We start from the raw sequence: 26,463 nt of genomic DNA, 5'->3' as shown, positions 1-26,463 counted from the left end.
GAAATCAGGAGGAAATCCAGTTTTTTTGCGAAAACTTAACATGTAACCTTATGTATGGGACAAACTTCAATTGCGTTTTTCTCAGCTTGCTGTTTTTGCATATGGGACATTTATGCGAACATGGGCAGTGAACTAGTGTAAAATGCATTTATAACACTTTTGTGTATTCAAATGTTGAGACTATGGCTTGTTATTTAATCTTTTATAATTAATATATCTATTTTTATATATAAGCCGAGGGACAAAAACTTTGAAAAATAAGCGACATTTATTTAAAAAAAATTTCAGCAGAAAAAAAATTAAGCTCAAATAGAAAAAAAATGAAAAAACATTATAACACAAAGTAAAAAAATAATATTGAAATTCAGCATTTTAGTTCATCAGAAACAGCCCCAAACGTTCCCTCCGTGCCCGAGATCGAAGGCAAAGATCGCTCCCGCACAGAACCACGGGGTCCGAGGCTGGTCTGCCCTCTGCTAGTGGTTGTCGTCGTAATTTTGCCGGAACGTGGCAAACTGCTCCTCGACACAGCTAGGTTTGGGTGTTCGGAGGGCAAAGCAAAATTAAACAATAGAGAAAAATTACATCTCGGTGGAGACAAAGAAAAAAAAAAGGGACGAAGGAAGTGGATGGGTGCGGCGGGTGGCAAATAGTTTCCAATTAAATTCTCTCGGAATGTCAAAATGTCTTGTAGCTTGGGTGCTCGGCTGACTTGTTGGCTGGTGGTCGGGGGTGGTCATGTCCTGGCACGTGGAGTAAAAGGGTTGGGGGGGCACTTTGGAATGTCAATAATATTGGTAATGGAGACAAAAAGTGGGAGGGGAGGACGGTTGGTCAAATGAGACGATTCTGGTGGCTGTTTTTGGGTTCGATTCGGTTATTGTAGCCGGGAATGAGTTTCAGCTTTCTCGATGAAAAGTGTAAAGTGAGGAAACGAGCGGCGAGCTGCTTTTCAGAAAGTGGGAATCTCGTTTCATCCGAGTGGAGCTGACGCGTTGAAGTGGGCCAGCAGGAAGGAGGGAACGTTGAGCAAAGTGTTGCAAATTGAATTTTGCTCGAGCGCAGAAACAAAGTGAGGGGGAGATTGACACCATTTTAGCATTGTTGAATAACGTTGAATTGGAAGAGTTGCTGGTTTTGTTCCACAAGGATAATGTTGCTCAACAAATTAATGATGTAAAACTAACACGACCAACTTATTTTAATTTTTTAAATTTTAATTTCTTTGGGTTATCCATACTCCAGATCCATCATTTGAGCAGGCCAAGTCGTTTACACTTTTCGCCGTTTTTACTTCATATTAAAAATAAAAAAGATTTATTAACAGTTGATGGTTCTCTACGATTTCGCAAATCTTTGTCCATGCATTCCCTATGTCAAAAGAAGTCATTTTGCATCATTAGTTTTTCCGTACAAGTCTCCATACCGTTTTGGGGGCTGGTCATACAAAATGTGTGTATTGATGTCTGAAATTCTATAACTTGAGAAGGGATTTTCTGATCGATTTTGTGTCTTTGTTATGTTGTAGGTTATGCCTAGGACGTTTTCTGGAAAAAGGTTCCCATGTTTTGAAAAAATGTTGAATTTCCAAAATACAGCCTAAACTTGATAAATAAATTTCACTTCGGACAGTCGAAACACGAAAACAAAATTTTGTTGTTGTCTTATTATCGATTGTCGAGCTTAAGTTTGACCCTTAAATTATGATTAAATGATTTAGCATTTTTAAATCCAAGTTGGCGGCAAATATGGCAGTGACGAAATATTGAAAAAATGCATTTTTTCAAAGCTTATGACACCCCTCCCCCCTCCAAAATCGGTCTGAAAAATCAGGGGGCAAACATTTTTTTTTTTTTCAAAAAACTTCGAAATTTTAAAAGAAAAAGAAGTTTAATCAACTAAAAACAGTTTGAAATTCAATTTCCTGCGATCAAAATCATAGTTAGCATGTCTGGTATCGAAATAGTGTTGCATAAACAACAAGTTGCAAAAAGAGGATTTTTTCAGCACGAGTCGTACATTTATCCAACGAGGTTCACCGAGTTGGATAAATACGAAGAGTGCTGAAAAAATCAAGTTTTGCAACGAGTTCCATACAACATTTTTTGCAATTCCAAAAAACACACACTGAGTGAAATTTTAAGTCAAATTTTCATGTATTTGGTCAATAAATCATTTAAATCAAAAAAATGTTGAAAAATTTTACTTTTCGAAACAGTTGAGTGCTGAAAAGTAGAACTTTTCAGCATTTATTTTGAAAAGTGTTGCTATTCGATTCTGTTATTTTTGATACAGAAAAGTAGGCTATTTCGTCGTTCAAGAATGACAGGAAAAGTAAGTAGTTTCACGACGGAATTGCAAAAAACAATATTTTAAATTTTTGTGGAATTCCAATGTACAGCACCGCAAAAAGTTTTTTTTTGTGAAAATTCAAAAAAATATTGGCAACGGCTTAATATGCAACCACCTAACGTAGAACTCGAATTTTAGTTAGATTAAAAAAAAAAACCATTTTTAATTTATGAATAATTTATGGATAAAAGTAAATAAAATTATGTAAAAATAATTAAAAATCTTTACAATTTTGCCCTTAAGGTAAACAATCTATATTTTTGCGAAATTTTATGAGTTTAAAAATAATGAAAATTAAAAAATACATGGGCAAAATTCATTCAAATAAAAAAAAACTAACTTAATCCACCTATGTGGTTGGAGCCTTCCTCACTTATTACCAACAATGGCTGATATGAAATTTCATCTCTTTCAGATACAAAAATTTCATCTCTTTTTTAGATCCGGAGTTAAAAAGTACATCAATATCACTTAAGTGTACATATCTCAAGACAGGGTGGCCAGATCTCCAATGTTTTGAACTCTTTGGAAAGGTCTTTTCATAACCTAACCAACGATGGGTCGGATGGTGGATCCGGACATAGTTTACATACATTTAAGTGAGATCCGGTTTCCAAAAAGTACATAAATGTCACTTAAGTGGCCATATCTCGAGACAGGGTTGCCAGATCTTCAATGTTTGAACTCGTTGGAAAGGTCTTTTGATAACATAACTAATGATGGGTCGGATGGTGGACCCGGACATAGTTTACATACATTTAAGTGAGATCCGGCTTCCAAAAAGTACATCAATATCACTTAAGTGGCCATATCTCGAGACAGGGTTGCCAGATCTTCAATGTTTTAGGCTCGTTGGAAAGGTCTTTTGATAAACAAACCAACGATGGGTCGGATGGTAGTTCCGGATATAGTTTACATACATTTAAGGTGAAGCCGTTGATCATTTTCGATAAAAATTGATCATCACTATAAAATATTCTGTATTAAATTCAATTCAACGAATTTCAGCACCAAAAGGAATCAGCATGTGCCGGTTGTTGCCTTCTCGAAGCCACTGAAGTAATTTTTGATCAAAATCAATTGTGCTTCAAAATTTATATAATTTTGTGGCACAGTCATTGACGTCCTAGTTGACAATCATTGATTAATGACGATTTCCATAACTTTACAAGGAGTGGGATAATCATTACCAAAAGGAATCAGCATGTGTAGAGCACTATTCTAAACAATTTGTAGAAGGAATTTTGTCAAAATATTGAAAGCGACCCAAAATTTATATCTTTTAACGAAAAATCATGACAATGATGGAAGTCTTCACGTTAAGTGAGATCCGGCTTCCAAAAAGTACATCAATATCACTTAAGTGGCCATATCTCGAGACAGGGTTGCCAGATCTTCAATGTTTTAGGCTCGTTGGAAAGGTCTTTTGATAACCTAACCAACGATAGGTCGGATGATGGACCCGGACATAGTTTACATACATTTAAGTGAGATCCGGATATATGTGAAAACACATTTTTATACATAACTTTTGAACTACTTATCAAAACTTCAATCTGTATAAAACTCGATCCATGGGACCCTAAACCAAGTCGAATGCAACAGGTTCGGGTCAAATCGGTTCAGCCAGTGCCGAGAAACATGAGCTAGTTTGTTGGTCACATACATACATACACACACACATACACACACACATACACACACACATACACACAGACATTTGTTCAGTTTTCGATTCTGAGTCGATATGTATACATGAAGGTGGGTCTACGACGTTTTGATTCAAAGTTCATTTTTAGAGCAGGATTATAGCCTTACCTCAGTGAGGAAGGCAAAATACAATGAAAAGTTGATTTGCGAAATCGTTGAGAACAACTCAAGTGACGAAATTAACTCCACTGTCCAATTATAGCCCCAAACTCCCCTACACGGAAATCAAATCTCAAATTTTTCATTTGAATTTCCTCGCAAAAAAAATCCCAAAATCATATTTTTTATTTATCTTTTTTGAATATTTTTCGCAATTCGCAATTTTCAGTGTAAGAACGGGCCTTGACCGATCTTATGCACCAGGTTCCCGACGAACACGCACTGCCCTTACACCTACATCTTACCCTTGCTCTGAGTCAGTACGAGCAGCACGCTAGAACACGCTTTGAGTGTTCGTGCCAGGCATGCACACCTTCTTTTCCGGTTACGCATTTTAACTCGGCCGGGGGTGGTACATTACGTAGGGTTTGATGTAAGTATAAGCGCCTAACCATTTATAGTGTGCCTTTCAACTTTCATAAAGCAAAAACTGTTATATTTTTAGTATGAATTCAAAAACTAATTGTTATTTACTGTGTATTGTTTTCTCCTGAAATCTCCCCTATTGTTGAGTCGTGTTTATCTGTTGCTATTTCTTTTGTCGCGGTGCTGTGTTACAATATTTTGGTCCTAAGCATTTTAGAAAAGTTTTTCAAAAGTTCAAAAGTAATACTTGTGTTAATCCTTTAATCATTCCACAAATTGAGTAAGGGCTCGAACCTCACTTGCTTAAGAAAAAGGTGAAGTGTCAAAACAATGGACAGTGAAGGAAATATACTATGTAAAGAATAGTAAAAGGAAGATAGTAATTTATGAAGTAGATATAGAAATTAACAATAGTTAATAAAAAGAGGTACACAAACAAACAAGCTTAGATTGTATTGAGGGCAATTTACAGGGAAGATGAGAAATTATTCAAATAGATAAATAAAGAAAAGACACATGACAAACAAAATTGACATCGCTGCCAAATTAAGGGAAAGCAGACAGTTTGTTGCAGCAGCATCAATTGGTAAAATAGAGTGGAAAAGCGTTGAGATATAAGAGAATCAAATGAATAAAATCGAAATCAAATGGAGGATAGTAAACAGAAGCCACGTTAGAAAATCAGAGAAACAAAATAAACAGAAGATAGGTGGTAGCTGAGAATGAAGAGAAGAGAAACCCCGTTGTGCGATGTTTCAGGTACATCCACAGCAGTTGACTCAACATACTGCGAATCAAAACAATACCGTCTACAATCACAAATTACTTTCCTTTCCCACATTGTCGCGCCCCTTTCTTCTAGCCGCCTCTACTCTGACCCTCGCTGGTCAAAGGTTTACGAGTCGTTTCCACAGGCCACCAGCTAGGTTACACCTTGTCATCATGATGACTAAACCAAGCCAACGTGGAGGTAAGAAAATAGGACACCTGCAAGGAACCAGAGCCATGCTGTTTTGTCCAAACAGCACTACGGATGTAGTTGGGCTCTTCCGGGATGTTCCTCGCCTAGGTGTGTCAACCGACGAGTATCATCAGTATTATGCACCCTTGGCCTGCATCTTTTTTGAATATTTTTAGGGGACAAAAAAGAGAGAGTCGGCGCAGATTTCCAAAAAAATGTCCAAGTCGTTTATGGATGGCCCCTTCCAGCAGCAGCTGAAGATAACTTGAAATTGATACCAAATTTTAAATTTAAAAATAGTCTTTTTGTATTCAATAAATGTATGAACATAATACATTTATTGAATACAAAAAGATTCCAGAAATTTTGACATCCCTTTGACTCCTTCACATTTTTTTTCTGGAATTTCATTTCAAAACAGACAGAAGTGAACAATTCCTTAGAAAAAAAAAAACGTGAAAATAGTCATTTTTCTTTAAAAAAAAAAACAATTTAAGTTGCCATGGAAACATCATGAACTCGACTACGTGACAAAACATCAAATAAAAGCAAATTCCATCTAGTAGGTAATTGAGAGAAAGGTGGAAAACCTCATCAGCAATCAAATCGACCATATCATTCAAACAAAATCATGGCCTACTGCTATAAAAGCGTCCAACCATCGTTATTCGCGAGGTGATGATAAAAATTGTGTTTTTTTTATCAATATCATTTTTTGTTCAGTTTTACCAAACATCAAAAATCGGGTTGTAAAAATAACGCCGCGAAACGATTCATTTTCCCAGCAGAAGCACCACCCAATAGTAAACACGGGAGCAAAAAAAAAACTGCCCTTCCGGGGGGGTGGCGTTGCACCCCGGACTATTGTTCCAAACAATTAAAACCATTTTTTTTTTCGTTTCGTTTTTCCTGAATTTCGTCGCTTCCGGAGCTCTTTTTTTTGTTGGGTTTTCACGTGTGTGGAAAAGTGTTTTCCACCAGGGGAGGAGAAGCAAGAAGGGGGACTCCATCATGCTCCCAGTTGGAGGATTTTTATCCTACGGTGTTGCTGTTGTTTTCGGTGTCCACTTAATATTAAACCAAAAAAAAAAGCGAATCCACGTTGGCCTTCGGGGGTCTGGTCCTCCCGGTGGACCATTAAAAGATAATTAGTCCAGCAGCAGGGAGAAGGGAGGGCAGGGACGGTGGCGACTCCCCGCTAGCGTGGTTCACGGATATATGAAAAAGACAAAAGTGTTCAATTTCGTTTGCATCAACCGGAATTTTGAAGTACTATGACCCAAAAAGCTAGCCTGAAAATTTGAGCTCATTTAGTTAAGGTTTAGTTGCTCCAGTTTTGATCTGAAGTTAGAATGGAATTTCAATAAATTTAATTGATTTATTTTTCACTTTTTAACTCTTCTTGTAGAAAGTTTTCCTCAACCCGATAAAACTTTATCATGTAAGAGTTTTCTTATAGGTTTTGATTCGGGGAACAACTTTGTAGAACATCGCAAAGCGCTAGAAAATGATCCCGAAAAGATACAGATTAATTTTTTTAGCATATTTTGAAATTTTGCCGAAAAAAGTAAACTCTAAAAAACATCCTGTATCTTTCCAGGATCAATTCTTAGCACTTTGCGATGTTCTACAAAGTTGTTCCCCGGATCAAAACCTATAAGAAACCTATGAATAGGAAAATTTGATAGGGTTTTGGGAAATTTTCTATAAGAACATGTAAAAAAGTTACAATTCTCCATATTAAATTGAATCAAGTTCCATACTAACTTCAGATCAAAACTGGAGCAACTAAACCTTAACCAAATGAGCTCAAATTTTCAGGCTAGCTTCTGGGGTCATAGAACTTTGAAATTCCGGTTGATGCAAACGAAATAGAACACTTTTGTCTTTTTCATATATCCATGAACCACCCTACTCCCCGCCTACTGGTTCTTGTGATGGTAATAACGTGGATTTTTTTTTGCGCGTAAAAGTTTCATTTCACGGGGGTTGGCGATGGTGGCAGCGTCGATGTTTTTTGGTTGGCAGCCCCTACCCGGGGACAAACCTTAATCCTGTTCGGGTTTACGGTGACGAAACGTTTTTTTTTGTTTTTGGTAATTTTTTTGGTGGGTTTTAGATCGACAGACAGAAGCAAATCGACGGCGAAAGTTTTTCCCAATTTAGGGATTCTCTGGAAAGCAGATTTCAAGAATTACGATTTCCAGAGAGTCCCCTCTCCATCCCCAAAACAAACAAAGTCAAAATAATCCTTTTGAGCTTTACCCCGCTTGACCCGCTTGTGGCTGGTGCGCCGGTGGATGCAGCACCCGATCAGCAGAATGTTCAGCAGCACCAGACAGATTCCGGCCGCGACCCCAATCAGCAACAGTAGCCCGGAAGCCCCGATCGAGGACGGCGGTGGCCCCGTCGGAGGTTTGCTGCCCAGCGAGGAGGCCGGCTGCGAGGGCGGAGTGTCTGAACCGAGGTAGGTAGGTGGATTAGTTGGGTTTAAAAATTGTCAGAGTTCAAGTCCTGCGAAAAAAAAGGTAGTTCATCGCGTAAAACATTACCTTTCGTCTGGGCCCGGGTCAAATCCGGCAGATACTTGCTGGAGCCGAGCGCGTTCGAGGCCATCACCGAAAACAGGTACAGCGTGTTCATGCGCAGCCCCGTGATGGTCAGCTTGTGCGAGTTGGCCAGGCTGTCCTCGTACCGGTAGTGGTCGTTGTTCGCCTCCCGATACCTTATCCGGTAGTTCGCTTTCATTCCCCCGTCAAATCCGGGCGTCCACGCGACCGTAACGGAGTCGTGCGTCGCGTTCAGGATGTTCAAGCTCAGCGGCGGATCCGGTGGGGACGTCACGTCCAACCGGACCAGCTCCTTGACGCTCCCAAGCTCGTTCCGCGCGGTGCACTCGTACTGGCCGTAATCGTTCGAGGCGACCCGCTCGATCAGCAGTATCGACTCGTACGTCAGCGAGTCGATCTGTTTGTACTCGACGTAGTACTTGGAGGTTTGATTCACGTTCAGCGATTGACCTCCGCGGGACCAGTAGAACTTGGGCCGGGGAGCGGACTGGGCGCGGCAGGGCAGGCGGCCCCGCTCGCCGGCGCTGGTGGCGGCCCGCAGCATCGGCGGGGACTTGTCGATTTCGGGGATGACTGTTGGAGGAGAAGATAAAGCGAAAAATATTAAAAAAATTAATAAATTTCTGAGAATTAAGTAGTGAAATCAATTCAATTATTTTCGGATCAAATTGGATTAAAAAAGACAAAAAAAAAAACAGTTTTGAGAATATTTTGTCAAAATTTGATAAATATTATTTTGTGTGTTTCTAACCCGATAGCCGGCAGCGAAATTATGAAAAGATTTATGTGAAGGAGAGGGGGGTCCTTCAAAATCAGCCCAAAAAATCCAGGAAATCTAAATCTAATCAATTTTGTGCGTTGATATTCATATTGAGCATGTTTTGGCCTCGTTCAAAAATATTTTGATTTTTTTTTTGTGAAATTCCGATGTACAAATTTTAGTTTTTAAAACTATAGCTTGTGATTTCATTTTTGATTTATATTTATTTATTTGTTTTGTCCTTCTCCCTCATGACTTAGATCAGAGTAAAGGGATATAAACTTCAAAAAATACCTACAACGACTTAAAATCTCTTTAATGTAAATTTACCCAAATTAATGAGAAAAATAATTGCATGTAAAGGGATAACAAGTCCTATTAGGGTGGTGAAATCTTTTTCTTTCTTTTATTTTTTTAAATAATGTAAATCAGAAATGTTACACAACGGATTCAAAACAAATTGAAATGAAAATTTAAATAAACTAAAAAAAGACAATAAAACTTAAAAAACAAAGGCAGAATTTTACAGAAAACTAAAAAAAAATGAAAAGCAATGGAAAAGTTCAAGGAAATAATAGAAAACGAAAAAACAGTACAAAAAAATTAACTAAAAAAAATAAAAGAAAATTCATGTTAAGGTCAACGTTGTACAGTAGTATAGTAAACAGAAAAAATGAGAAAAAAAATTGAAGAAATAAAAAAAAACTGGAAAATAATTTGAATGAAAACTGAAAAAAAATTAAAAAATAGCAAATTTATAAAAAATTAAAAAATTTAAAGGATATAAAAAAAAATTGAAAAAAGGTTGAAAGAAAATTTAAAGAAAATCTATAGAAAATTTAAAGAAAATATAAAGAAAATATAAAGAAAATATAAAGAAAATATAAAGAAAATATGAAGAAAATATAAAGAAAATTTCAAGAAAATTTAATGAAAATTTGAAGAACATTTAAAGAAAATTTAATAAAAATTCAAAGAAAATTTAAAGAAAATTGAAGGAAATATACAGAAAATTTTAAGAAAATTGAAAGAAATATACAGAAAATTTAAAGAAAATTTAAAGAAAATTTAAAGAAAATTTAAAGAAAATTTAAAGAAAATTTAAAGAAAATTTAAAGAAAATTTAAAGAAAATTTAAAGAAAATTTAAAGAAAATTTAAAGAAAACTTAAAGAAAATTAAAAGAAAATTTAAAGAAAATTTAAAAAAATTAAAGAAAATTTAATGAAAATTGAAAGAAAATTTAAAAAAAATTTAAAGCAAATTTAATGAAAATTTAAAGAAAATCTAAAGAAAACTTAAAGAAAATTTTAAAAAAATTGAAGAAAATTTTAAGAAAATTTAAACAAAATTTCAAGAAAATTTAATAAAAATTTAAAGAAAATTGAAAGAAAATGTAAAGGAAAAATTGAAAGAAAATTGAATGAAAATTGAAAGAAAATTGATGGAAAATTGAAAGAACATTGATGGAAATTAAGAAAATTGAAATAAATTTTAAACAAATTTAAAACAAATTTTAAATAAGTTTTAAAAGAAAATTGAATGAAAATTGAAAGAAAATTGAAAAATTAAAATTATTGAAAGAAAATTGAAAAAATGGAAAAAAATTGAAAAAAAATAAAAAAAATTAAAGAAAATTGAAAGAAAATTTAAGAAAAATTACGTTTAGCAATTCGAAGAAAATTAAAAGAAAATTAAAAAAAAACAAAGTTATTAAATGAAAATAAAAAAAACGATGCAAAAATTAACAAAAGAACAAATGAACAAATGAACAAATGAACAAATGAACAAATGAACAAATGAACAAAGGAACAAATGAACAAATGAACAAATGAACAAATGAACAAATGAACAAATGAACAAATGAACAAATGAACAAATGAACAAATGAACAAATGAACAAATGAACAAATGAACAAATGAACAAATGAACAAATGAACAAATGAACAAATGAACAAATGAACAAATGAACAAATGAACAAATGAACAAATGAACAAATGAACAAATGAACAAATGAACAAATGAACAAATGAACAAATGAACAAATGAACAAATGAACAAATGAACAAATGAACAAATGAACAAATGAACAAATGAACAAATGAACAAATGAACAAATGAACAAATGAACAAATGAACAAATGAACAAATGAACAAATGAACAAATGAACAAATGAACAAATGAACAAATGAACAAATGAACAAATGAACAAATGAACAAATGAACAAATGAACAAGAAAAGCAATTCACATCCATTGAGATGAGTTTTTATCAAATATAAAAGATTTTTAATGAATTTTGCTTTTAGTTGAAGACTACCAAGTATGTTGGTGCAGTATCTCCACCCTTTATTTTTCAAACCCATAAAAAACTATTCACTGTCAACAAGTCGTCACTCAACAAGTCTGATGATTGCACCACCAGCAGCTAGCACTGCCACTCGAGCTCGAAATAGCCCTTCCCCTTTCGTACAATGTTTCAATTTTTCCAAATGAATTCGCCTGGCACAGATTTGGCCCCGGTTTCCATCCAATCCATCCGATCCGAAACCCATATTCCGGGGTCACGTGGGACCACCCGAAAATCACGACTATTCGGTAGCATCTTCTTCCATGGAAAAGCGAAGTTTTTGTTTATCCCGATGCCAACTGAGGGAGCCCAGATTTGATGGGGGCGCCCAGCCCCCCTTTCCCCTACCCCTGTGTGTGTGTGTGTGTGTACTTACATTTCACAATCAATAAAACATCCCGGCTGGTCGGGTTCGCAACGCGATTATCGGCGATACAGCGGAAATTGCCAACATCCTCGCGGCGGGCATCCTTGATGTGCAGATAGCTGGTTCCGTTCGCGTACGTCGTGGACGTTTTTATCGTCATGTCGTACCCGATGCGCTCCCACCGGATGTGCTCCTCGTTCAACGGTTTGCCTGCAAGACAGGGAAGTAGTAAAAAAAAAAAGATCAGATTAAATCACCTAAAGTCGAATCGTTGAATCTAGGAAAAAGTTTTGGTATAAAGCTGTGATAAAAAAAATGTCGACAAAAATTCTCCAGCGAGAATCGAACCGACAACCTTTAGATTGCAATTGAAATTCGATTGTAAAGCTTCTCTGTTATTTGATCGTTAAGTTATTGTTGAGTTGTAGAATAACAGAGTTGTAGAAATGTAGAGTAGAAGAATTATAGAGTTGTAGAATTGTAGAGTTGTTGAGTGTTGCATTGTAGAGTTGAAGAATTGTAGAGTAGAAGAATTGTAGAGTTTAAGAATTGTAAAGTTGTAGAAATGTAGAGTTGTAGAAATTGTGTAGTTGTAGAATTGCAGAGTTGAAAAATTGTAGAGTAGAAGAATTGTAGAATTGTAGAGTTTTTGAGATTTAAGCGATTCCACAATTTTTCCACTCCATTCCGAAACGTAACTTTCAGTTGCAAATCCAACCCATCAGTGCAATGCATCGTGCCAGTTTTGGAAAGGTCTATTCAAGCTTTTTTTCCCCCATCTTTCCAATTTTTTTCGGCTGCAGACTTTGGGGCGCAAAAGAAGGCGCACATTTTCGGGACGAGATCTCGCCCCGCGTCCTGGCAGCAAGCCCACCGTGTTCTTCCTGTTGAGTGCCAAAAAGGAGGAAAATGAAGTGATGGTACCGGGTGAAAGACGAAAAAAAACTCCGTCTGCTTTGCTTATCTGGGAAAACGGACGAAGCTGCGTACGTTTCGGACGCATCGGGCGTCCACGTCGTGTTTTTTTCGAAAATGGAAATATGTAGGTTATGTTGGCGAACCGTGTCGATTGGGTTTTTTTTTCTGCCGAGTCCCTTCTGCTAGTGGCTTGACCAGGAAGAAGGTTCTTTTTTTTGCTCCCTCCGCCGACTTTGGAAGGTCTCGTCGGAGTGGAAATTCTAGGCAGCTTGGCAGCTGCGAACCTATCGGAAACTCTGTGTTCATGTTTTGGACTTTTTTTTGTGTGTGTTTTGAACAGGGAAAAGTGCCAAAGTGTGAGGATAAAAGACCGAAGTCGATTTTGGCTAGTGGGTCAATGCACTCCAAGCGGATTGACTTTTTTCTGGGAAAATTGAATTGGTAGGTTAACTAGTGCTTTTGTCATTTTAGTAAATTATTGAAAAATTTAAGAAACTCATAAATTGATGAAAACTAAAAGAAAACAAAAAGATAGTGTAAAAATTCAAAGAAACTCAACAAAATATTTTTTTAAGAAAAATATTAGAAAACACAAAACAGAACAAGGCATAGAAACTGAAAAGTAAAGAAAAACTAAATGAAATCTAAACTTGAAACAAATATGAACAAAACATGAAACATCCAATGAAAAAAAAACTAAATATCTTAAAAAAATTTAAACTCATCAAATAATGAAAAACAAACTAAAAGTATGAGAAAAAATTCAAAGGAACCCAACAAAATAATAGGAATATAAAAAATAAAAATAAAAAATTGAAAGTTAAAAGAAAATAAAAACATTATTGAATCACAACTTAAAACAAATAAGAACAAAACATTAAGATTATTCAATGAAAATTTAAAATAAAATTAAGAAAGTAAAATGAAACCTTGAAGAAAATTTGTAGAAAAAAATTTTAAACAAAAAATTTACAGATAAATTTTACAGACAACGTTAAAAACTGTAAAAATCATTAAAAATAAGAAAATTTTAAAATTTTAAGAAAATTAAAAGAAATTTGAAAGGAAAATAAAAAAAATTGAAAAAAATCTAATAAAAAAAATAAATAAAAATTGAAAGAAAATTGAATGAAAATTGAAAGAAAATTGAAAGCAAATGGAACGAAAATTGAAAGAAAATTGAAACAAAATTGAAAGAAAATTTAAAGAAAATTGAAAGAAAATTGAAAGAAAATTGAAAGAAAATTGAAAGAAAATTGAAAGAAAATTGAAAGAAAATTGAAAGAAAATTGAAAGAAAATTGAAAGAAAATTGAAAGAAAATTGAAAGAAAATTGAAAGAAAATTGAAAGAAAATTGAAAGAAAATTGAAAGCAAATGGAAAGAAAATTGAAAGAAAATTGAAAGAAAATTGAAAGAAAATTGAAAGAAAATTGAAAGAAAATTGAAAGAAAATTGAAAGAAAATTGAAAGAAAATTGAAAGAAAATTGAAAGAAAATTGAAAGAAAATTGAAAGAAAATTGAAAGAAAATTGAAAGAAAATTGAAAGCAAATGGAAAGAAAATTGAAAGAAAATTGAAAGAAAATTGAAAGAAAATTGAAAGAAAATTGAAAGAAAATTGAAAGAAAATTGAAAGAAAATTGAAAGAAAATTGAAAGAAATTGAAAGAAAATTGAAAGAAAATTGAAAGAAAATTGAAAGAAAATTGAAAGAAAATTGAAAGAAAATTGAAAGAAAATTGAAAGAAAATTGAAAGAAAATTGAAAGAAAATTGAAAGAAAATTGAAAGAAAATTGAAAGAAAATTGAAAGAAAATTGAAAGAAAATTGAAAAAAAATTGATTGAAAGAAAATTAAGAGAAAATTGAAAGAAAATTGAAAGAAAATTGAAAGAAAATTGAAAGAAAATTGAAAGAAAATTGAAAGAAAATTGAAAGAAAATTGAAAGAAAATTGAAAGAAAATTGAAAGAAAATTGAAAGAAAATTGAAAGAAAATTGAAAGAAAATTGAAAGAAAATTGAAAGAAAATTGAAAGAAAATTGAAAGAAAATTGAAAGAAAATTGAAAGAAAATTGAAAGCAAATTGAAGAAAATTGAAAGAAAATTGAAAGAAAATTGAAAGAAAATTGAAAGAAAATTGAAAGTAAATTGAATGAAATTTGACAAAAAATTGATAAAAATTGAAGGAAAATTGAAAAAGAATTGAATGAAAATTCAAAGAAAGTTTAAAGAAAATTGAAAGCAAATCGAAAAAAATAATAAAAAATCATTTAAAAAAATCATTTAAATAAAATAAGAATAAAATCACATGAAAATGTGTTCATTGAAAATTGGATTATAACTGAAAAAAGAACGTTTAATAAAAATGAACAAAAATTGAAAAAAAATAAAATTTTCTATGAAAAATGGAAAAAATTAAAAGTGGAAAATTCAAACCAAACTAAAGCAAAATTCAATTGAAAACTATAATAAATTAAGAAAAATTGAATGAAAATCAAATTTTGATTTGAAAAAAATACAGAAAAACAACTTAAAATTATTCTAAATAACATGACAGCCCTGCAGAACTGTTGAAGCTCTCTTGAAAGTGATGCCCAACAAGATTTATCATAAATAACATAAAAACAAGCTTTACCGTGAGAGCACCGAGAACCATTTGAAATAAACTGTTTATTATCTCTTCCGGCTGTCTACGACACCACATCGGCCAAAGACAGATGGCAGAGGCCATTTTAAGCTCTTCCCTACTACTGGATGGATCAGGGTAAAGTGAACATTTTTGGGCATTTTTTTGTTTTGTTTTTGTTTTTGAGTAATCAAAAAAAAAAAATACATATATTTAAAAAAAATCAGAATTTACCAAATTGAAGCTAAAAATTAAGAAAAGCGAACATTTGCGTTTTACCCTAAAATCTGTAAGAAGCAGTACATCAATTCTTTCCGCCCTATCTTTTCGATTCCAGTTGACATTCGTAGGTTCATCCTGGTGATGAATGGTCGTTTCACCGAACAAAAAATAATAGAAAACAGCCATAAAATTCCCGCAACCTCTCGCGCTATAAAATTATGAAAAACTACTCTAGCTCGCTTCTCTTGCTAGCTGCACGAAAGCAGCGCTACTGCCAAAGGCGATATATTTTTTTCTGAAGTTTTATTTGTCACCAACATTTCAAACAAATAAAAATCGCGACCGAAATCGCGCAGACAAATAGACGTCGAACGCGTGTGCAACTGAGTCGTGGTGAATTCCAAAACAACGCCGTGGTGAGATTCCGATCCGGTTCAAATTGACCGTTAAACAAACAGAAGAGAAGATTCATGTCTGCTTGTCTGTGGCGGCACACCACTACACTCTTACCTTCTACGGTGCACGACAGCATCGCGTCCTCGCCGGGATTTACGATCACGTTCTCGGAGATGGATTTTATCGATGCGCCATCTGGAATTTTATTTAGAGAAGAAGAAGTTTCGCTTTAGTCGTCATGCAGTTATTTTTTTGTTTTTTTTTTGTTTTTAGTTTAAAAGTTGAAAAGGAGTAAAAGAGAGAGACAGAGGGGAGGGTAGTTTGCCCCTCAGCAACAGCTTTCTCCGTCATCAAAACGAGATATTTTTTTTCGTGGGTGTTGTTTTGTTTGAGTGTGTGTGTGTGTGTGCAACTTCCTGGTTTCAGCACAAAACTGCACACTTTTCTGCAGTGAGGAATTGTTTGAGTGTGTGTGTGTTTGGTTTGTGATGCTTCACTTTTCCGCCATTTTTTTTTACTACTGCACTACTTCTTTTCAAAACTGTCCCTGTGGCTTCTGTTTGTTCGAAAAACATGATGAAAGGGAAGGACTTTTTGTGTTGACCCCCCCACACCCTCCCATTCCAGCTTGTTTTGAGGATCCACGTGGCACCATATGAGAGGGAATGAGTTTTGTTATTAGATTTTTGTGTGTGTGCTGGAAACGATGATGACCTGTCTCTTTCTCTCTGGCACACACTATCTTTTGGAAGAAGACTTTCGCGTTAACCGTGGAAGAGGTTATGGTTTGTGTTGACGAAATAGTGATAAAAAATACCGGAAAATAGAATAACGATGGGCAAAGAACACGTTGAGGGACGTGAGGGTGAAATGGGGTTAAAGGAGACAATTTATAAGATTTTATTTTTAATTTCAAAAATACTAAAACTGATGAATTGTTTTTAAATTAAGGGGCAGAATCAATATTTTCCGATTGTTTTGAAACCTTAAAATTTTAATTGTTAATTTCAATCAACTGAAAATGATTTTTTCCTCCGCTTTAAATCATGATGCCTGATTGAAAACATTTTGAATTTTCGTGAAGTTCATTTTTTTATTACGAAAAAAAAGTTTGTCAGTATTTAGATATTTTGTACTCAAAGGCAATGATTTCTAAACAACTGGATTAAAAAAATGCATTTTATGACACTTTTTTAATCCATTCGAGGAAACCTAGTAATCTTTTGTTATGCCTTCCTCGCCACAACTTTAGTCTGAGTCGGCCGTAAGACTGTGGCAAACTTTTTGAAAGTTTAAAAGAGGGTTTTTAAGTTGTTCATTTTTTAAGTTATATCAAAGAAATTATGTTTGTGAACTATTAGATTATATTACATCAAATTTGCAAGTGTTTTTTATAAAACTGTATTAGGCCGTTGCAAATATTTTTCAAAGTTTATGTCGCCCCCCTTCAAAGTTGGGCTGAATAATCAGGGGGCAAAAAATATTTGTTCGAAAAACTTCAAAATTTTAATGAAAATTAAATGGTATTATGTTTGTACAGTCCCACGAAAAGTTTTTTTTTGCGAAAAATTAAAATTCCGTCAATACCTCGATCTTGTCAAAACTAATGATTGGTTTGACTTTGGTCAGAGCCTTAAAAAAATATTTACAACGGCCTTTTATAGATTTCGTATTGTAATTTCCCAGTGTCAATTAGCTTTTAGTTATTCTCCAAATATAGACACTACAACATTTTTTTTTTATCTGGTTCCTTTTAATCTGGCTAGAAGCAAAAATAAAAAGAATATTGGTTCAATTTCCGTAATGCATAAAAAGTTTCAAATACTTGTTAAATATATTTTCAAATTCGAATCTGATACCCGGTTCAACTGATTTTTTTTTTCAAATATTAAAAATTAAAAGGAGTAGAAAAGGGAAAAATCTTTCGAAATAACTAAGAAACTGAGAAAGTATAAAGTAGTAAAAATATTGATAATAATTTCTGTTTTTTTTTTTCAAGAGAAAGAAAGAATAGAATTCATCAATTTTAAATGATTGTTGCACCCCTTTAAAAAATCCTCAAAAAAGAGAGGGGAGCAAAACGAATAATTACTGAAGAAAAAACAAACACTGAAATTAATTTTTGGCTATTTTAAATACATTCAATAACTTTTATTTTTGTATTTTTTTCTTATCAAGTAGACTTCAACACAGATCCGACAAATACATAAAAACATTTGAAAAATTAAATATTTTCATAAATTTATAGAAGTCTTGCAGTAAATACATATGTAGCCATCTATGAACAAATAGCGTAAACGTATGATTTATGAAAAAATGTTTTTTTACCTTCAAAACCAATAGAGAATTTGCAACAAAGCTAAAAGACACATGTCGCCACCTATGAACAAATAGCGTAAACCTATGATTTTTCGAAAAAAATGTGTTCTTACCTTCATAATCAACATTTTTATTAAACTTTTGCCGGATTCGGATGAGAAAAATTATTTCCAACAATTTGGTGTACAACTTTCCAATATTTGTTTGATTTTTCTATGAAAAAATTGTAAATTTAGTAAAAGATAGTAATTTGAACTATTTGGCAACAAAGTCTGTCAAAAATCAATAAAAATTGTTGAATATACGTTAACACATCTGTTATCAACTATATCACTGTTTATTTTATTGATACATATGGGGAAACTAATTTTTTCGTGTTCAGAAACATATTTTTTAAAGAAAAAGTTCACAAATTTTTGCGCGCCCAAAAATTGATGTTAATTATTCTAAAGCAAAATTTTTTTCTCGTCTCGTTTTTCGAGCTGATACTTTGCTAGCTTTTGATGCTCTATCATTTTAAACAATATTATTTTTTCAAAATATTTTTTTTCAATTTTTTTTTATTTCGTTAATTTATAGAGGGCAAAAAGTTTACACTCCTACTACTTGAATTTTTTCTCAAAAGTTGTTCTAAGAGCTGTAAATTCAATTTTAAATTTGCATTCCTATGTAACCGAACAGCGAAAATTTGAATCGTCATTCTTCGATGCTTTGCGCCATCTGTCGGAATTTTTTAGCTTTTAATCGCGAATTGTTTTATAAAACTTATGCCGGTTCCGGATAAGAAAAAAATATAACCAACATTTTGGTGTACAACTTTCCAATATTTGTTTGATTTTTCGATAGAAGTTTTGCAGCAAAGCTAAAAGACACATGTCGCCAGCTATAAACAAGTAACGTAAATCTATGATTTTTTGAAAAAAAATGTGTTTTCACCTTCAAAATTAACATTTTTCTTGAACTTATGCCGGATACATATAAGAATAAAAATTCCCAACATTTTGGTGTACAACTTTCCAATATTTGTTTATTTTTCCATAAAAAACTGTAAATTTAGAAAAAAAATAGTAATTTAAACTGTTTAGCAAAAGAGTATGTCAAAAATCAATATAAATTGTTGAATGTACGTAAACAAATCTGTTATCAACTTTATAGCTGTTTATTTCACGGAAAAACTCATTTTTCGTGTTCCGAAACATGTTTTTTCAAGAAAAAGTTCACAAATTTTTGTGCGCCCAAAATTTGAAGGTCATTATTGTGAAGCAAAAAAACTCGTCTTTTGCAACCAGTTTCATTAAGATTGATGCAGGGAATCATGGGAAATAAGCGAATTTGATCTTCAATCCACGATATTTGACAAATAACCTCATTAGCAGCGCCACCTACATTTGAAACAGAGTCGCGCTATAAAATTGATTTTTTGCGAATTTATTTAAGTAGCAATTCTCTGAGATTTCGGTCATTCGTTTTTTTGTATTTTTAAATACGGCTGAATTCTTTTTTGGTGCCTTCGGTATGCCCAAAGAAGCCATACAATTTTGGCAGCTGTTCATACAAAAATGATTTATGGAAATTCAAAATTCTGTATCTATTGAAGGATTTTTTTTTTATTTTCTGGTATGTTTTAGGGGACATCAATTGCCAACTTTTCAGAAATTTCAAAAATAAGCAAAACATCTTTGACTGATTTTTTCAAAAAATCGAAAAAATACAATCTTCAGATTGTCGACGCATCAGGATCAACTCAGATCGTTTTGCACACTTTGCAAGAGTTATTGAATTTATTTCGAGGAAAACAACAAATCTGATATGAATCAAAATTATTATAAATTTTTATTTTTTCCTGTGTATTTCCTTTTCTATAGCATATTTATTGAACATGTTATCACAAAAAAAAACAATTGTTTTTTTTGCCTTATTCTTGAATGTCGCGATCAAGTATTGCCTACTACTCTAAAGTAATTGAGAATTTGTAAATCCAAGATGGCGGCCAAAATGGCGGCGATAAAGTTTTGGGAAAATGCATTCAGTAGTTTAAGTGGCAATCAACCATCCAAATTTGACTAAATTGTGGTCACAGAACTTGAATTTGACGTTAAAAGTAAAATTAATCGAAGTTCAATAGCAATAATCGAACTTCGGACAATCGAAACTTGGGATAATCGATCTCAAATGGTCCCACTTCACCCCACCCGCCCCTACAGCCACTTAACATCCCCCAAGTGACGACCCCCAGGACGCGTTAGGGTCTCCCGCCTTCGCAGCAGCACTATGTATGTCACGAGACCGAGTTTGTGACAGAACCAACGTCAGCAACATCACTGTTTGCCGTGACACCAGAAAAGTAAAAAAAAAAACCCGTTTGGGAGCAGCAGCAGCAGCACACCATTTGCTGCAGATTGCATTTCTAACTTTGCCCTGGGTGCTGCTGCTACCCCATAAAAAAAGAGGAAAAGGGGGGTGCGTTTTTCACTCTCTTGTGTGTGTTGACTTAGGGGAGGGGAGGGGGAGGAGGTTGCCTTTCTGTACTTTGTTTCGCTACCGACTAACCGCGCTTGGCAAAAGCACTTGGCCCCGAGGAAATGGATAAAATTTAATTTTTATTAAACCCAATTGTGTGAAAATAGACATCGTGCTGCAACTTGTGTGTGGGTGGGAGGTCGGGACATCATTGTCATCACAAGTGTGTGTGTGTGTGTTTTTGTGGGTGGGGGAGACTCTTTGTGGCAAGTTGCTTGTGATTCTGGTGTTAGTTGTTGTTTCTCTTTGAGTTGGTTGCTGGGCCAGAGTGAACTTGATAAGAACGATTACATTTTGAAAGTTTTTCATTAAGTTTGCTGGTGCTGCTGCTTATGGTGGGACGATTTTGAGAGCAGAGAGAGATAGAAAGGATGTTTCTGGGACAAAGAGACACATTTTAGATTAGGTTTTATGCCATTCTAAGAATTTTTTTTCAGTTAATTTTTCAGATGAATTTATCTTTTCTCAACCACATAATGTAATTCTCTCTATTGAGAATTCAAAACTAAATTTACAACTTGTCATTTGCATAGTTTCAACGATTGCAAGACAAGCGATTTTACGATATCCTCTCACAGATAAAAGCCCTTCCAGTGATAAATCTCAGTAATTACTTTCCCAAAGTTTGACCAAATTCTTCGCAAATCTCCTCGAAATGGTTTCCAGTTTGCTGAATCCCATTAACACTCTGGCTGGCAGGCTGCCGGAACAAACTTTAACTATTCAACATGACTTGGATTTTGCTTAAAGCTCCCCCGAGGTTTCCAGCCCAGGTATGCTGCCCAAGGAAACCATCCAAAGTCCAAGCAAATAAGTGTCCCCACCTTCTGGGTAAAACCACAAATGGAGCAGTCGTCTCAAGAAGCTCCAAAATGAAACTCCTGCCCGGATAGTGTCACTTTCAGCCACAACGCTGGCTGCTACCGGTTCTATGTTCAAGAACCGTCCAAAAGACCATAACCCCAAGAACGACGACGTCGTCGGACTCGACACTTGGCGAACTTGGCCACTTGCTTCCAACAACAACAACCTCCGGGAGCAATTTCGGGCGTACTCATAAGTTCGCACAAACAAGTGCACACACAGAGCTCCCTAAATTTGGATTAAATTCTCGCCACAAAGCAGCAAACTTTGGACGGCGTTCGTTCAACCGAGCAAGGTGAGATGAGCAAGTTGGTACGTAAAATCCACCGGAAGAAGAGCTGAAGGTGCTTGTCTGGTGGCATCTTAGATGTGGAGGGACATTCAGTTGATGACTCGTGCTCGGGTGGTAAATGTCCTCTGGAAGAGGGGTCATTGTTTTCCTGCTATATATTACAATCTTGGTTGTCGCAAGTATCTACAATTTCGTAAATGGGATCAATTCCACAAAAGGTAACTTCTTCAGAATTGCACATTTTTTCTCTCTCTCCTGAGAACAGTTTTCAAGATTTGTAAAGATCACTTCCGATAATAATAAATTGAAATAGGCCTTAACCCTCTAATGCCCACATTAATTTTGATTTTTTCATTTTTCCCCTGACCTTCTAATCATTTTGACCAACTTTTGTTTGTGAAAAACTTTTCTTCACTTGTTTTATGTTTTTCTTGTTTCATTTTCAACATTTTTATTTGCATTAATCTTGTTTAGTTTATATTTTTTCTGAGAGTATTTGGCTTATTCTACCACTTTACTATCATTACCGTTTGCCTTCTTTAAATGTTTTGACGGCCGCTTTTTTTCAATGTTTTGCTCGTTTGTCACATTTTCTACTATAGAATGATTAAAATTAAATTTAAACATTTCAATTGTACAAAAATGTGGGCGATGTCTTAGACACTTAAAAAATTTCCTTTGTATTTATTTTGACATAAGGGTAATTCTCTACCAACTCACACGAAATCGGGAAAAGTTGCCCCGTCCTAAGGGGTAACTTTTGTCCCTGATCACGAATCCGAGGTCCGTTTTTTGATATCTCGTGACGGAGGGGCGGTACGACCCCTTCCATTTTTGAACATGCGAAAAAAGAGGTGTTTTTCAATAATTTGCAGCCTGAAACGGTGATGAGATAGAAATTTGGTGTCAAAGGGACTCTTATGTATAATTAGATGCTCAATTTGATGGCGTACTCAGAATTCCGACAAAACGTATTTTTCATCAAAAAAACACTAAAAAAGTTTTAAAAAATTTCCCATTTTCCGTTACTCGACTGTAAAAATTTTTGGAACATGTCATTTTATGGGAAATTTAATGTACCGTAAAACGGGGTGACTTTGATAGCCGGGGTGACCCCAGTATATGTTTTAAAAATAATAATCTTGAGAAAACCCTTACCTGTTGGAAAATATTCTAAAAACTAATTGAAATCCTATCAAAGTCTCCCCGGTTTACGGTACTTTGCGAATCTACATTGACCCAGAAGGGTCATTTTTTTATTTAGAAAAAAAAAATCATTTTAATATTTCGTGTTTTTTCTAACTTTGCAGGGTTATTTTTTAGAGTGTAACAACGTTCTACAAAGTTGTAGAGCAGACAATTACGAAAATTTTGATATATGGACAAAGGGGTTTGCTTGTAAACATCACGAGTTATCGCGATTTTACGAAAAAAAAGATTTTACGAAAAAAAGTTAGAAAAAACACGAAATATTAAAATGAAAAATTTTGTTCTAAATGAAAAAATGACCCTTCTGGGTCAATGTAGATTCGAAAAGTACATTAAATTTCCCATAAAATGACATGTTCCAAACATTTTTACAGTCGAGTAACGGAAAACGGGAAATTTTTTAAAACTTTTTTAGTGTTTTATTCGATGAAAAATACGTTTTTTCGGAATTCTGAGTACGCCATCAAATCGAGCATCTAATTTTACATAAAAGTTCCTTTGACACCAAATTTCTATCTCATCACCGTTTCAGGCTGCAAATTATTGAAAAAAACCTCTTTTTCGCATGATCAAAAATAGAAGGGGTCGTACCGCCCTTCCGTCACTAGATATCAAAAAACGGACCTCGGATTCGTGATCAGGGACAAAAGTTACCCCTTAGGACAAAATTTCACGCAAATCGAAGAGGGGTCGGGGCAACTGCTGTGTGAGTGGCGGAGAATTACCCATAAAATATAGAAAATGTTAGTGAAAACACAGCCAAAGTTGACCCTAAAAAAATACACTTTTCAAAACATTGGCAAAGTCACATAAAACAAGTCAAACACTCAACCCTAAAATGTTTCGCAATTTTTTTTCTTTCCACTGCTTTTCAAAGATCAAACATTAGTTGAAAAATTGATTTTGGGCGATTTTTGGAACAAATTTCGCCTTAGGCTCTAAGAGGCGACGTTGAGTTGAAGAGGGTTAAATGGATTTATCTCGAGACATGGTTGCCAGATCCACAAAAAATGTCAAACATTGTGAAAATCATTCCATTTACACAGAAAAAATATATGGTAACATTCATCAGGAAATGGTGCCAGATTTTGTTTCAAAAAAGTGTAATATTACATCAGAAAACGATGAATTGTCATCAGTTTTTGGTGAATATTCAGGTTCACATTTTTTAACATTTTTTTCAGGTATGTTGAAAATTAGGTAGGTTGAAACCTAATTTTCAACATACTAAAATTCTACTTTTTTTTTGCTGTGTACCTATCCAACGTTGAATCGCAAGATGGTTCAAGATATAATTTTAATCACAATTACTGAGAGCATCAAACAGCACATAGCAAACTATATCTATAGACAGGGTTGCCAGATCTTTGAAATATATTAATGATTGGAAAGGTTTTCTAATAACCTTTCCATCGTGTTTCTGGATATCATATGTTCCAAATTTGATAGTTTTGTCGTAAAAATATCATCAAATTTCACCTAAGTGGGCTTATCTCGAAACAGGGTTGCTAGAACTCCAAATATAAAAACACCTTGGAATATTTTTTTATGATCTGTCCAATCTGTCGTTTGATGGTTTCGGATATCCTTTATTAAAAATTGCTGCCAAAAAAGTTTGAAAAAAGCGCTTAAGTGGCGAGACAAGGTGACCAGATCTTCAACAAATCCAATAGTGATCAACGGAACACCGAATTGGATTGAATGAAAGCTCTAAAAGTCACATTGGATATTTAACCCAGTGTAAAAAAATATGGGTATTAAACAAAACAAAATATTGTATGCGTTTTCGCATTATTGGAGTATGGTATTTGGTATATGGTATTTTGTCAAAATAAAGATATTTTACAAAAAAAAAAAAAACTAGAATCAAGTGAAAATGCAATGTTTTGCTTCGTTTGATACTGCAAATTATAAAAAAAAATTAGTGATTTTGAATAAAAATTACGACAGTTAGAGAAAAAAAAATGCAATGTTTTGCTTCGTTTGATACAGCAAATCATAAAAAAATTAGTGTTTTGGAATAAAAATGACGACCTTTTGAGAAAATTTTAGTATTTTAAAAATACTGGAATAAATTGAAAATGCAATCCAAATTTCGCTTTGTGTGATACTCATATTGAAAATTATGAATATTTGAATATTTTCATAAAAAAGCATTTGTGAAAATTTCAGTTTATAACAATTACTCTAAAAATAGAAAGTGCAGAAAAAAAATTCACTTCGTTTGATAACCGTATTACAAGTTATAAAAATTTGGGTATTTTCAAAATATATAGTTTTTTTGTGAATATTTTTGAGTCTTTATACTCATTCAAATAATCTTAGTAACAGCATTGAAAATTTTATATGACATGATTGGATAAGGTCAATATTAGATAGATTCAAAATGTGATTATTCGACCATTTTCGTCGAAAAGATTATCGCCAATACCTTTATCGAAACAACAATAACGATAACCTTGATAATTTCATTAAAAAAAAAAATTGTTTGTATGTGAAGTAGATTAACCACGTTAAAATAAAGAAATTCAAAAGATTCATCATTTCACAAAAAAACCAAGGTGGAAACCGAGTTCCTTTCTCAAATTTCTTTCGTAACTTCTCACTTTAGCCTTTTCAGGCCTGATGGTTGAAAATTTCTAAAACTAGACATTTTTGTTAGTAATCACTCTCCCATATTTTTTTTAAATTCAGGCTTGAAAGGGTTAAGGAAGTTAATCCGGTTGCTTCCATATGTTTCAACCTTGAAAAAAAAAATCTACAAAAATCTGCGGCAAATTACTTCCAATGTTTACGAGCACGCTCGGCGCGCTCAGTCCTTCCCAGCAGGAAACTGACCCCCACCTGGAAGGACCTTCTCGATATCCGCGTATCGGGCCTACCCTGGTGGCCGGAGAGTCGGAGTCAAACTGTGCGCAATCCCGGATCAACTGCTTCGCAAACTTCCCGCAGGGATGAAAGAAAAATCCCTCCTCCCCCCTTCACCTTCTCCAAACCACGACGAACTTTATTGATTTTCCTTTCATTTGTTGGACCCCCCGTCGTCGTCGGAGGACTCTCAACTCGTCGTGAGAGTGACATCTTGCCGCATCCGCCAATTTGCGGTTCTGAGTGAACAAAAATTGGAGCTAGCAATGTAAACAAAAACAAACGTAGACGTGCATGCACGTGTGACAAAACGGCTTCGGTCTAAAGCTCCTTTGACAACTTGTCGCAATTGCAGGGTGTTTCAAGATAGTTTTTACGATGTTTGTTGAATGTCTACGGATTGAAATCGATTGTTTTCAAATCTGCGAAATGTGAAACTCACTTTGACCCAAAATGCACGTGCGTCAAGATGGCACGACCACGACCAAATCGGCAAGTGTGGTTGTTCTGGGGTCCCATAATAGGATCACGTTCCGCCGTGAGGGGTTCACCTTTGGCCACCAATCAACCGCAGCCTCAACGGCCGCCGCCGTCGTGTTTATTCTTGTGTGTGTCCCCGAGCGGGAATTTCG

General features: G+C 34.3%; 1 protein-coding gene across 4 annotated transcripts in view; it reads right to left on the bottom strand.

Annotated features, from left to right (window-relative positions):
* Positions 1–26,463, bottom strand: part of LOC6032348 (nephrin) — a 392,449-nt gene that overhangs the window by 12,408 nt on the left and 353,578 nt on the right. For 2 of the 4 annotated variants that reach the window (XM_038252003.1, XM_038252004.1), the window contains exons 16-19: positions 15,874–15,954; positions 11,606–11,806; positions 8,101–8,691; positions 7,814–8,005 (exon numbers count right to left, since the gene is read on the bottom strand). In XM_038252003.1, coding sequence (XP_038107931.1) covers positions 7,814–8,005; positions 8,101–8,691; positions 11,606–11,806; positions 15,874–15,954 — 1,065 coding nt within the window. The remainder of the gene's footprint in view (positions 1–7,813; positions 8,006–8,100; positions 8,692–11,605; positions 11,807–15,873; positions 15,955–26,463) is intronic. The other 2 variants (XM_038252005.1, XM_038252006.1) reach the window with 1 other exon arrangement.

This window comes from Culex quinquefasciatus, chromosome 2 (genome assembly GCF_015732765.1).
Source record: "Culex quinquefasciatus strain JHB chromosome 2, VPISU_Cqui_1.0_pri_paternal, whole genome shotgun sequence".
Classification (NCBI taxonomy): domain Eukaryota; kingdom Metazoa; phylum Arthropoda; class Insecta; order Diptera; family Culicidae; genus Culex; species Culex quinquefasciatus.
The sequence above is the reverse complement of the archived record's forward strand: the minus strand, read 5'-3'. Positions and strand labels throughout refer to the sequence as shown.